The sequence below is a fragment of the Porites lutea genome, chromosome 14 (genome assembly GCF_958299795.1).
Source record: "Porites lutea chromosome 14, jaPorLute2.1, whole genome shotgun sequence".
Classification (NCBI taxonomy): domain Eukaryota; kingdom Metazoa; phylum Cnidaria; class Anthozoa; order Scleractinia; family Poritidae; genus Porites; species Porites lutea.
This window is the reverse complement of record NC_133214.1, coordinates 6,916,023-6,927,531: the sequence shown is the minus strand read 5'-3', so window position 1 is coordinate 6,927,531 and position 11,509 is coordinate 6,916,023. Positions and strand designations below refer to the sequence as shown.

Sequence of the window (11,509 nt, the reverse complement as noted above, 5' to 3'; positions counted from 1 at the left end):
TATTCATCAAACTCTAAAACTACTAGTCACTTATGTTGTATTAACCTTGATCACACTGGACCAGATGGTGTACAAGTCACAATCACCAGTTACAATAGTTATCAACCTCTAAAACTACTAGCAACTCATGTTGTATTAACCTTGGCCTCACTGGACCAGAAGGCGTACAACTCCACTTGAGTGCAAATGTATTTACGACGAAAGTACCAATTGTGGACACTATTTTTACGTCTCCCACTGGAGACGGGACCGCCATGTTACGTGGTTATCCGAACCACGCGAAGGTTCAGCCGCTTGAAGTGCAAAGAGATTACCTTCGTATTTCAGTTATTTTAAGACCCTGAGCAATGGTCCAGGGGCCCGTTTCTCGAAAGTCCCGGTAACTTTTCGGGCCCGAAATCAAATATTCAAATCGAAATATAAAGAATAAGAGCGCGGGTCCTGGCTAGCAAACTGCTTCATTTGTTTCACTAACTGATAGTTTTATCATGCTATATGCAAAACTTTTGAAACCTCGATCTTTAATATAAACGGAGACGGCTTACCGGGCCCGTTAATTATCGGGACTTTCGAGAAACGGGCCCCAGTCCCGGGAATGGAACCCGCGACCTTTCGCTCTACAGTCATGCGCTCTACCGACTGAGCTAATCCCGCCTGTTCCTCAAATCATGTAAAATACTCATGTGGAATACTCCTTTACAATACTGACGAGTACCAGCCGCTTGATGCTCTCAAATCAATCATTACACTGTAGTTTTATCTTATCCGTTTGGGTCCCGTTGATATGAAGAAAAATTGTCCCCAAAAAGAGGATCACTCTCCAGCTGAGTCAACGGAAAAAATAATTCACCCCTTTGCCCGAGCCAATAGTACTCGCGCACGCTCTGGTTGTCTCGCCTTGATCAAGTTGACCCAGCTGGGCGAGCCAAAGTGTTTGAACGGAAAAACGTTGGATCAGCTAGGAGGGTGACCCTATACCTTCACAAAAGGGTGAACCGGCTAGGCGGGTCATCCTTCTAGCCAAGCAAACTTTTTTTCACAATTACACGCTTTTTTTTTTTTTTTAACCCTTTTAACCATAAGACCAAAATTCGAATTCTCATTTATTGCCTCTATTCATTTCCTAGAGAAGTAGTGGGGAGGAGTTGATAAAATATCAAGCAAATTCATTTTGTGTGATCATGTCCGTAATTCTCATGACCACCCTATTTTCCAAAGCTTTGATATTACAAGGAGAAATTTGATGCCAATCACTCTTAGGGCTTAAAGGGTTAAGGGAACGTGGGTAGCTCGGGTAGGCGGCAGATTGACCCTTCTACCCGGGACAACTTTTCTCCATATAAATGGACCTAAAAAAGCTGAAACAGATTCACGTCGAATGGGATTGTGTTACACTGTGCAACCAGGTAAGTTGAATTGACAATGGAAGACTTTACGAGACAGTGAGAACCAGAGTACAATTTTCAAAGTTATGTACAAACTATGCTGTATAAGACTTGCACTGTCGGTTTTTTTAAACCATTTTTAATGCGTACGTCCGAATCAGCCTTCGAAAGCTAAAACTCAAAGCGATCTGTTTTTCACTAATTCGATTTGATCTAGTCTTTCGGAAGTCAAAGCGCTAAAAATGTGTCGGGGTTTTGCCATTTTCGACTGCACGTGAGACACACCTGAAGGTATCTGGTAACCTTAACGCTCTACAGAGTAGTGTGAACATAACGGACCTCAGGTTGAGCTTCCACAAGAAAAAATAGCCAACATTACTTGCACGTGAGACACACCTGAAGGTATCTGCTAACCTAAACGCTATCAAATACAGAGTAGTGTGAATATAACGGACTTCAGGGTGGGCTTCCACAGCAAAAAATAGCCTACATTACTATCAATTTCTAGTGTTTAACTGGAAAAATTTCCAGATTGATCATTCGGCTTTTAAAATTAGAATTTTCATTCAATTTTAAGGATCGTTTGTCAGGGCTACTTCAAGATTCACGAAAAGAAAAAAGATATTGCTGTTTTAGGTCAGTTTTGTACTGAAGTCATTACTTAGTGCCTATTAAAACCCATACACAAATTGTCCCAACTTGTGGAGTTATGAAAAAGATACCAAACAAATTTCATCAGAGAACACTAACCATATTTTTTGGGGAGATTTTTGTCAAGCAGCACCTCACTGAACGGCTCACACAATTGGCTGTGAAAACAATAGAAACGGTGACATAACAATGCCCCTATCCCTTAAAACAAAAGGCAATATTGTTTAAGTCGACCACTGAAATTAGAGGTTCATGTGAGGTACTGGACTAGTGATTTTTGCAGGCATAGCATAAAACTTGAAAAAGTTGGCCCAACTTTTTCAAGTTTCAATCCATGTCCATCCTTGCCATCCATTGCAATTGACGGGAGGAAACAGTTTTAATGTCTTAATAAAATCTTAAATAACAAAACTGCATCATTATTTTTGGAATTCAATCGATAAGACAAAAGTGTTTGCTTTATGAAAAGATAAGTAATAGCCTGACATAGCCTCTTTTAAGCCACATTACAACTGTGATTACATTTCACTTGATACTGACATCTGTTCCTGCGAGAAGCACACAACTCTTCGCTGTATTTTCCTACTAAATTGAAAGCTTTTAGCATCCACTGTCCTTTCCATAGAAACTTACATCAAGTTCAAGTAAGGATAATGTTTGGCTTTCTATCAAAAGTTTACTAAAGTCATATAAACGGCCATTACCTTTAGAACAATGGCTATTTACTTTTAATCTCAGTGTTGTCAATGAGGTGTTTTTCATCAAAGCGTCGCAAAAGCCTGGCAACCAGTCATCACTCACTTCTTTGCTACTGTTGAGTGTCAGGTTGAATGTGGTTACTGATGTGCATTTTGCCAAAAATTGGAACACTACAGAGACGTCTAAAACCCCTGATATATTCGATATTCCTTCACCGTACTCATTTATCGTGAGATTTAACGTAGTGATCAACGTATTCACTGGCAGTTCGATGAAAGAAAACCGCCGATCAGCGCACAAATCAGAGCCTGTCTCAATTACTGTCATAGTCACTGTCAGCGTGTTCACTGACGAGTTTAATGAAAGAACGTCAGCCAGATCGTCAAGGATTCTTGATAAATCCGCATTATGATACGGAGCAAGCACTGCCACACTAAATGTTTTTAATGAGGTAGTTATTGCCAAGCCGTCAGTAAGGCCACAGAAATAGCTCTCAGAGTAATCATCCATGTTGAATGTGAGACTGAGTTTTGTAAGTGACGTGCACTCTCTTAAACAATCACCCACAACCTTGTTCCAAAATGAATGCATGCTATCACTATGGATTGAAACAGAAAGGGAAGATAATGATTTGATTGCCGCTAGGACGTTACTCAGTTTAATTGGACAATCCTCCTGATTCCATTTACCGTCGCCGTTTAGTTCAAGGGCGAGTGTAGTTAAAGATGCCATTTTGATCAAACACTCACCCAGTTTGCATTCCCATCCTTCTTTCATGTTACTGAAGTTGAATGTGAGACTAAGAGATGTTAAAGAAGTGCTTTGCAATAAACTATTCCCGAGGTTTTCTCCCAAGTCTGCATCCACTGAGTAGCTGTTGACTGTAAGATCAAGCGTGGTCAGTGATGTGTTTTCTGCCAAAGCATCACCTAGGCAACGTGTCCACGCCTTGGTAAAATAACTATCGTTATTGATTGTAAGACTGACTTTTTCTTTTCTTCTATCCTTGACTTTGATGAAAAAAGCTCTCAATGCCGCAGAATTATCGGTAGTGATAACAAGAACATCGTTTGTTGACTCATCTGGACCCATACGCACGTCATGTACATTTAACTGAACGCGACTGTTTTTTGATAGGCTGGAAGGAACAATACCTCTCTCTGTTGTCAAATTGCCCCATATGTTGATGGACAGGGAAGATAGTGTCTTGTTTTCTTCCAAACATCTTGCAATGGAATTAGAAACTTCACTTGTCAAATTTCCACGCACGTTTAAGGTGAGAACAGTAATGGAGGAAGGTGCCAAGACTTTAGAAAGGGCTTCTGCCGCTTCGCATTTCATCTCACCCCAGACGTTAACAGTTACGAGTTGCTTTATATTTAACCCTTTCCTAACCAGAACAGGACGAAAATAATTCTTTGCTAAGTTGTTAATGGTGTTTGGATAAATAGAACAGCAAACAGGGGACCTTTTCGCCAAGCGAAGATTTTCCACAACAGAATGCCAGTTACCAGGGAGCTCACCGTCGACATACAGTCTTATATAATTCAAAGAACTATTTTCCATAAGCCCTTTCTCCAGGAAACTGGCACTTGAGGAACTCAGCGGTCCACAAAGATGTAGATCAAGAGATTTTAAAACTGTTTGTCTTACAAGTGCTTCACTGATAGTAGTGACTAACAAATCCAGCACGCCTCCAACAATATAAAGAGAAACAGAATTCAAGGATTTACTTGATAAAAAATTTTGTAAAGCTAGTGTCGCAGTATACGTCATTGGCCCACGTAGCTCGAGACCAGCAGTCGTCAGCGGTGTCAATCCAGTTTCAAGCGCATTGAAAAAACCCTCGCTATAAGCATATCCAGGCAGAGAAAACTTTACTTTTGTCAGAGTTCGACAGGAAGCCAACCCCCGTCCAATTTGAACCAGCAGGTCACACTCCTTAGGGGTGGCATTATATCTGAATTTAAGAGTAAACTCTGATAGACTCTTGGTCACAGAAAACCATTTGCAAAGACGATCTGTATCTGATGACGTCAAAAATTCTTCATCATAAACAAAGCTTACGACTGTCAGCTGCGGGCAGGATTCTATATAATTCAACACGCCTCTCACTCCTTTCTCCAAACCATATGTATCAGCATAGAGTTCAGCAGGTGTCTGTAAATTTGAAAAGCTTTTGCACGTCATTAAAACCTTAATAAAAGAAGAGTTGTATTTTTCCCCGAATTTAAAGGTAATGACCTTTGGAAAAGGTATAATGTTACAAAGAGTAACTGCCATTTCTTCAGCATGTCCACTCTCATTAAAGCTTTGAATAAAGAATGTAGCTGTCTCCTCACTGCAATTCTCGTTCCAGTCCCAGTAAAATGTCCTCTTTAACTCCACGCCAATCTGGGTGAATAAAATAGTTGCTTTCTCGCTTAGCATACCAGAAACAAAAATAAACACTTGTGGATATTTCGTCACAAAGTCCTCAAAGCTTATGTGCTCAAATACATAAAACTGTAGATTTACTAGCTTCTCTGCAATATACGCGGCAGCCACGTACTCTTGGAAGGTCTTGTGAAGAAAGCAGTACTCATGTTGAGGCTTTAATCTCTTTAGACTTTCTTCTTTGTAAAGAAGGCCTAGCTCACGAGCTACCAATCCTGGGTATCTTTTTTCAAACTCATCTAATTCAGTTTCACGGAAACCATAACCATCACTCAACAGGCATAACCAAGCTAGCTCTCCGAGTGCAAGAATTTCCTTTTCAAACGTTTTCTCTAGGACACTGTCATCTTCAGGGACCGGCCAGTTGCGTTTGGCGCAGTATCGCCTCAAAAGACATTGCACAATGACTTGGTAAAGTTCTGTCCGGGAAGTCGGCAATTTTCCCTCACAGTCCTCATAAACAACGCAAAGCAGAAGTAAATTTAGCGGGTTATTTCGAAGTGCATGTAAGAAAGTGTTCTGTTGCATTTCCTCAATGAGCCTCTCCCCCTTTGGTGACTGGCTAATGGTTTCAAAGTGTCTTCTGACGTACGCAATAGAATCATTTTCCGTGTACCCTTTGATTTCTAAGTGAATGTCGAAGACAACGCTTTTTCGTACTTCGATTCCTCTTTCTTGTCGTGTCGTAGCCAAGACAAAGCAAAATGGTAAAATTCGTCTTTGAAGCAGCTCATCTACATGGTGCCGTGACTTTTCAGGTAGCTCATCCAATCCATCCAAAATTATTAAAATCAGTCTCTCCTGGTTATGAATGTTCTTCATGAAATGCAACAGCTTCTCCACAGACTTCTCCATATCCATATCCCTGGGCAAAAGTTGTTCACTGATAGCTTCCATTATATCTCCATCAATGTCACGACATTTGAGAAGAAACACAAATTCAAATTTGGGAAAGGAGCACTCCGATGGGATATTTCCACGAGCCCAGTCATAAGCAAGTTTGAGGCAAAACGTAGTTTTACCAATTCCTGGACTTCCCTCTACTATCGTCATAACATCCTCACCAATGCCGGGAGATTTGAAAATGTCGAACACATTCACCTCGTCGCCTTCCACCTGGATGGCCAATTTTCCTCTTGAGATAATTTTCAGTCTTGTGTAGACTTGTTCTATGGGTAACTGGATGGTGCTATCCCATAGAAGTGGTCTTAGCTGCGAGTGCCTTTTGTATTCCTTTTTCAGCAATTTCACAAGAACCAAGGTTTCCCAATCTGAGATTGGAAATATTTGTCAGTAACCACAAAGCAGAGGATGTGCACTTATACATAAAACGTTAAAATAATAGGTAAATTGGAAATTTTTGCAGACGTCAGCTTTTATGGTTCTCTCCTCTAAATCAAATTAAAGTGTTTTATGACAGATACGCTTTAAAAGAAAACGTTGAAAACCGAAAACAACTAAAGACGGGTTAGTTCTCGAAACGTAAGGTTTTGAAAATCTTTACGGTGGCCATTTTAACTTTGTCAACTCAGTTGATAAAACCAATTGTTGTGCACTTCACTCCCCCAACCGCCGCAGCACCACTTAAAAACTAACTTCATTACTTTTTTTAAGGAGAAATCGATTTTCAGCAACTCCTACATAAAAATGAAAAATGCAATATTGTTGGGCACACCTCGTGTGATCTAACTAGGACTAAAGTTAAACATCTTTAATCCGCACAATGGCTTCGTTTTATCGACAGAGTTAACCCTTTCAATCTTAACAGTAGCCAAAGCAAAAATTCTCAAAAACACTAGATTTCTTTTTGGTAAAATCCTACGAATAAATAGTACTAGGTAAAATTTTTACCAATTCATTTGAATGGTAACAACATGGGATTTTGTCCACAGATTTCACCGTTAGTAAAACAAATAATTTCGCTATATCTTAGCTTGAGTATCAGGCGTTTCTGGTGGCTAAGGAAAAGAAAGAGGTGCAAAATCTCGGTCTAGGATCGATCAGAGCGAGAGGAGGGTTAATGAACTTTAGCTTCTGAGTTCCTTTAGGGGGTGACCTATTTACCCGTACATACAATCAGCTGTTTTCCAATACTAAGACGGTTATAAACTGTGGTCAAACTTAAACAAGCTTTACCTTCATCTCTCAACAATCTTGGGTATTTAAAAACCGGAGTGTTGCTTGAAAGTAATAGTCTTTTCTCCTCTCGCTTTTCAGATAACTGTTGTCTCTCTGATAAGCCTGAAAGTAAATCAGTTCAGTATTGATGTAATAATTTTTGCCAGTAGGTATGTCAGCTATTAGACAATAAAAAGTGCTTTTTAGGAAGTTCATGTGTACCTCTAGTAAAACGATTTTAAAAGTTGATTTCTTTAAAAGGTAATGTCAGTAGTCCAGAGGAAAATATCAGTACATGTAATAGTGTGTACAGTACTTACTTGAAAAAGGTCTTTTCTTTCAACAGGCTTTATCACCAAATGAGCAACGAATAAAAAACTAAAAAAACACACTGCAGGGCTGTCACCAAGATTTCAAGTTCCCAGGTAAATACAACAAGTAGGCAGGGAATCAAACATACAGTTGGTAATTTCTTTTGGTTAGACTATTTTTCTTCTACTTTCCCATAAAAGTAGCAGGGGGCCACATTTATAGTAGCGGGGGGAAATCCCTTTTCCCTGTCTCTTAATAACAGCCCTGTTAATAAAAATTATCATTTGTGACAAGTGATTCCCCCTTTTCTGTCAGCATTCCTCAATACTAACCGAAACGTATAGCCTTTTGGTGGAACTCAAGGGAGCAGCCCAAGTTATTGTCATTGTTCCAGAACTCAAGCCCATCTCTTTTGTAACTTTATTGGCTATTTCTGTCAAAACAGATATGCAACTGTCCATGACTCTTTTAAAAGTTCTCCATCTAAACGGGAGGTGTGTCGAAAAATGCTTTGAACTTTAATGAGTGCCATATCGCATCTTTTTTATGAGCAAATGCAGTGTATCACACCTGTTTCCCAAGTCTAATAACACAGAATAAGCAATAGACTGTGACTAATTTAACTGACCTTCTAAAGAGATGATTTTCATCCTTTCTATAAATTTATCACACTGTTCATCCCAGCTGTACTTTTCTGCATATGCTCTAAGTACAACTTTAGACTCCCCGAGACGCATCTCCCTGTCTTTGTGATGAACAGTTTTGATTGCATTGGCCCATTCTCTAGGATCTTCTGACTCTATCACACAGCTCGAAGCAAAAGGAACTTTCTTCAAAGCCTCCCCAAAACCAGAGTTCCCACTGACCAGCACAGGCAGACCAGCTGATAAAGCCTCAAGGGCGGCTAGACCAAAGCCCTCAGCTCGGGATGGCATTATAGCAAGATCTACCTCACAAAATAACTGTGATAGCTGCTCTCTGCTTTCATTAAAACGACGCACCCTGAGTTGACTGCGATCAATGCCATGCTTAAGTAGCAAGTCTGCTACTTTATCTTCTTCTCCCCGTGTTGCTCCAACAAACACAAGTTTGTACGTCGTGTCTTTCAACTCAGCAATGGCTTGGGCAGCAATGTCATATCCTTTTAGCTGAAAATCTTCATTGTCGCCACGTCCAAACACTAAAACAGTAAATGAACTTCTTTCCTGAGAGGCTTGCTTTACATCAGCAAATTCAGAGAAAATGCCTGGGGTAAGATTGAAAACATCTTGATCCTTTCCACAGGGACGGAGATAACCCGAAAAAGCTTCAGCCAGCTTGGGTCCAACTGCTACAACTTGATCAGCCAATTTACAGAGTTCAACCTCCACTTGGTGTTTCTCTTCACCTCTGGCAACGCGCTCTTCATATCCTTTGTACATTCCAAGTTCTTCTGGAGCGGTATGAACTACCTGAATCCACTTACAATGAGGACGATCACGTTTTATACCTTGCACTTGCCGACCAAGAATGGCTCCATGTCCTATCACACAGTTAACAACATGGTCTTTTGGTAGGAAGGACAACCAGTCAACCGGGTCATAACCTGGCATTTTTTCTGCTTCAATGAGCTGAACATTGTGTCTGGCAGCGACTCGTTTGTCTTCTTCACTGCACTGAGGGAGATAAACACTGACATCCACTCTGGGATGTTTTGCTAACTGAATGGCCAGCTCTCGGTTGATAGTTGACAAGCCTCCTTTTGTTGATCTCCATTCACTACTTAACAGAGTTAGTCTCAACTTCCTGGAGGAAGTGGATTCTGAATTGCTATCATGATCTTCCTGTGATGTAGAGGCTGTGCTAGGAAAGGATGACAATTCCTAAAAGAAGAGTGGCATAAATTTGTTAAAGGGTTTATTAAAAAGCTAACCTGAGATAAGGCCCAATATTTCTCATACATTCTCTCCTACGTAGTCCCGCTAAAATTCTGTTTATTTCGCCTTGTCTGCCGGAATGTTATTTACAAAGAGAAAAGAAAATTGCAAAGTTATTACTTATTGTAAACTTTAATTGAGCATTGTCGTCCACTGCTTTTCTGTCAGCGAGTGCACTTGAACAAATTTACTAGAAAGACATGCAGGACATTTTTGGAGAGTTTGGGCTACTTGTTGTGTCTCATGTAAATGTATATCTCGATACCATAAATTCTCTATTAACCCCCCACTCCCTGCCAAATAAGACCCTCCTCATTTTCAAGGGAAGAAAGTTATTAAGCCCCCTCTCTCTTTTAACCCTCCACTCCCCTCCCCTCCCCTCCCCTTCCCCTTTATTCTTAAATGATAGACTGTGTTAACTAATTATGTAATGTAACACTTCACGTGGACTGGCCCAGTATGATTTATTCATGTGCTTGAAAGGGAGGGGGACAGAGACAACTTGCTGGGTGAAAGGTCAAAGTTGACGTACGTTACTAAGAATGTCTCAACAGCGCAGTACACCTGCACCACACTAAGAGGTGTGGACTACAACTATGTAAACAGCACAGTACACCTGTACCACACTAAGAGGTGTGGACTACATGAGTGTAAACAGCACAGTACACCTGTACCACGCTAAGAGGTGTGGACTACATGTATGTAAACAGCACAGTACACCTGTACCACACTAAGAGGTGTGGACTACATGTATGTAAACAGCACAGTACACCTGTAACACACTAAGAGGTGTGGACTACATGAGTGTAAACAGCACAGTACACCTGTACCACGCTAAGAGGTGTGGACTACATGTATGTAAACAGCACAGTACACCTGTACCACACTAAGAGGTGTGGACTACATGTATGTAAACAGCACAGTACACCTGTATCACACTAAGAGGTGTGGACTACATGTATGTAAACAGCACAGTACACCTGTACCAAGCTAAGAGGTGTGGACTACATGTATGTAAACAGCACAGTACACCTGTACCACACTAAGAGGTGTGGACTACATGTATGTAAACAGCACAGTACACCTGTATCACACTAAGAGGTGTGGACTACATGTATGTAAACAGTACAGTACACCTGTACCACACTAAGAGGTGTTGACTACATGTATGTAAACAGCACAGTACACCTATACCACACTAAGAGGTGTGGACTACGTGTATGTAAACAGCACAGTACATCTGTAACACACTAAGAGGTGTGGACTACATGTATGTAAACTGCCAATATAATGACATGAAATTAATGAAATGATCACTTATTGAAAATGCTTTAATTGTTAATTAAATTCTCTTAACTACATGTAATTCTTTTAACCCTTTGACTGCCCTAATATCAAAATTCAAATTCTCATTTGTTGTCCCTATTTGTTTCAACAGAAGTAGTGGGGAGAATTTGTTGAAGTATAATAATAATAATAATAATAATTAAAAATTTATAACGTGCTTTTTCCATGCAAATATGATCAAAAGCGCGTGACAACACGTAAATGTTAAAAGAAAATAAAAACTAAAATGAGCAAAATAATTAAGGCTAAGAATAAACAACGCTAAAAATTAAATAAAGATAAAAAACACTAAATATATTACATAGTAGGTAAAAAAATTACATATCAAAAGCTAGTCTAAAAAGATGCGTTTTTAGTAAAGATTTAAAACGTTCAAAATTGTCCTCAAGACGGATGTGAAGGGGCAGATTGTTCCATAAATTAGGGCCAGCAGATGAAAAAGCACGATCCCCTAAAGTCTTTTTCAGTTTTAAACTAGGATACTTTAAGATAAGACCGCTAGCTGAACGGAGATTATAGCGCGGCTGTTCTTTAATAGCAATCAAATCGATCAAGTAACCAGGTGCATGACCGTAGATAGCTTTAAAAGTAAAAAGAAGTATTTTAAAATCAATACGAAATTTGACAACAATGGCCCCAGACACG

The 11,509-nt window shown here is 39.9% G+C and overlaps 1 protein-coding gene across 1 annotated transcript; it reads right to left on the bottom strand.

Annotated features, from left to right (window-relative positions):
- Positions 1-2,313: 2,313 nt before the first annotated feature.
- On the bottom strand, positions 2,314-9,208 carry LOC140925048 (uncharacterized). Its single transcript, XM_073375006.1, has 3 exons — positions 8,230-9,208; positions 7,308-7,412; positions 2,314-6,442 (listed from the first exon to the last, which is right to left on the bottom strand). The coding sequence occupies exons 1-3, from the start codon at positions 9,191-9,193 to the stop codon at positions 2,637-2,639; spliced, it is 4,875 nt and encodes a 1,624-aa protein (XP_073231107.1). The 5' UTR covers positions 9,194-9,208; the 3' UTR covers positions 2,314-2,636.
- Positions 9,209-11,509: the final 2,301 nt, after the last annotated feature.

Bases quoted from the DNA above. Each gene is read 5' to 3' on its own strand.
- LOC140925048 (XM_073375006.1), bottom strand. From the start codon at position 9,193: ATGCCAGGTTATGACCCGGTTGACTGGTTGTCCTTCCTACCAAAAGAC. The intron at 7,413-8,229 runs GTCAGTTAAATT...ATTTACTTTCAG, and splicing joins GAAAATCATCTCTTTAGAAG to GCTTATCAGAGAGACAACAG. The intron at 6,443-7,307 runs GTAAAGCTTGTT...TTCCAATCTCAG, and splicing joins AAGATTGTTGAGAGATGAAG to ATTGGGAAACCTTGGTTCTT.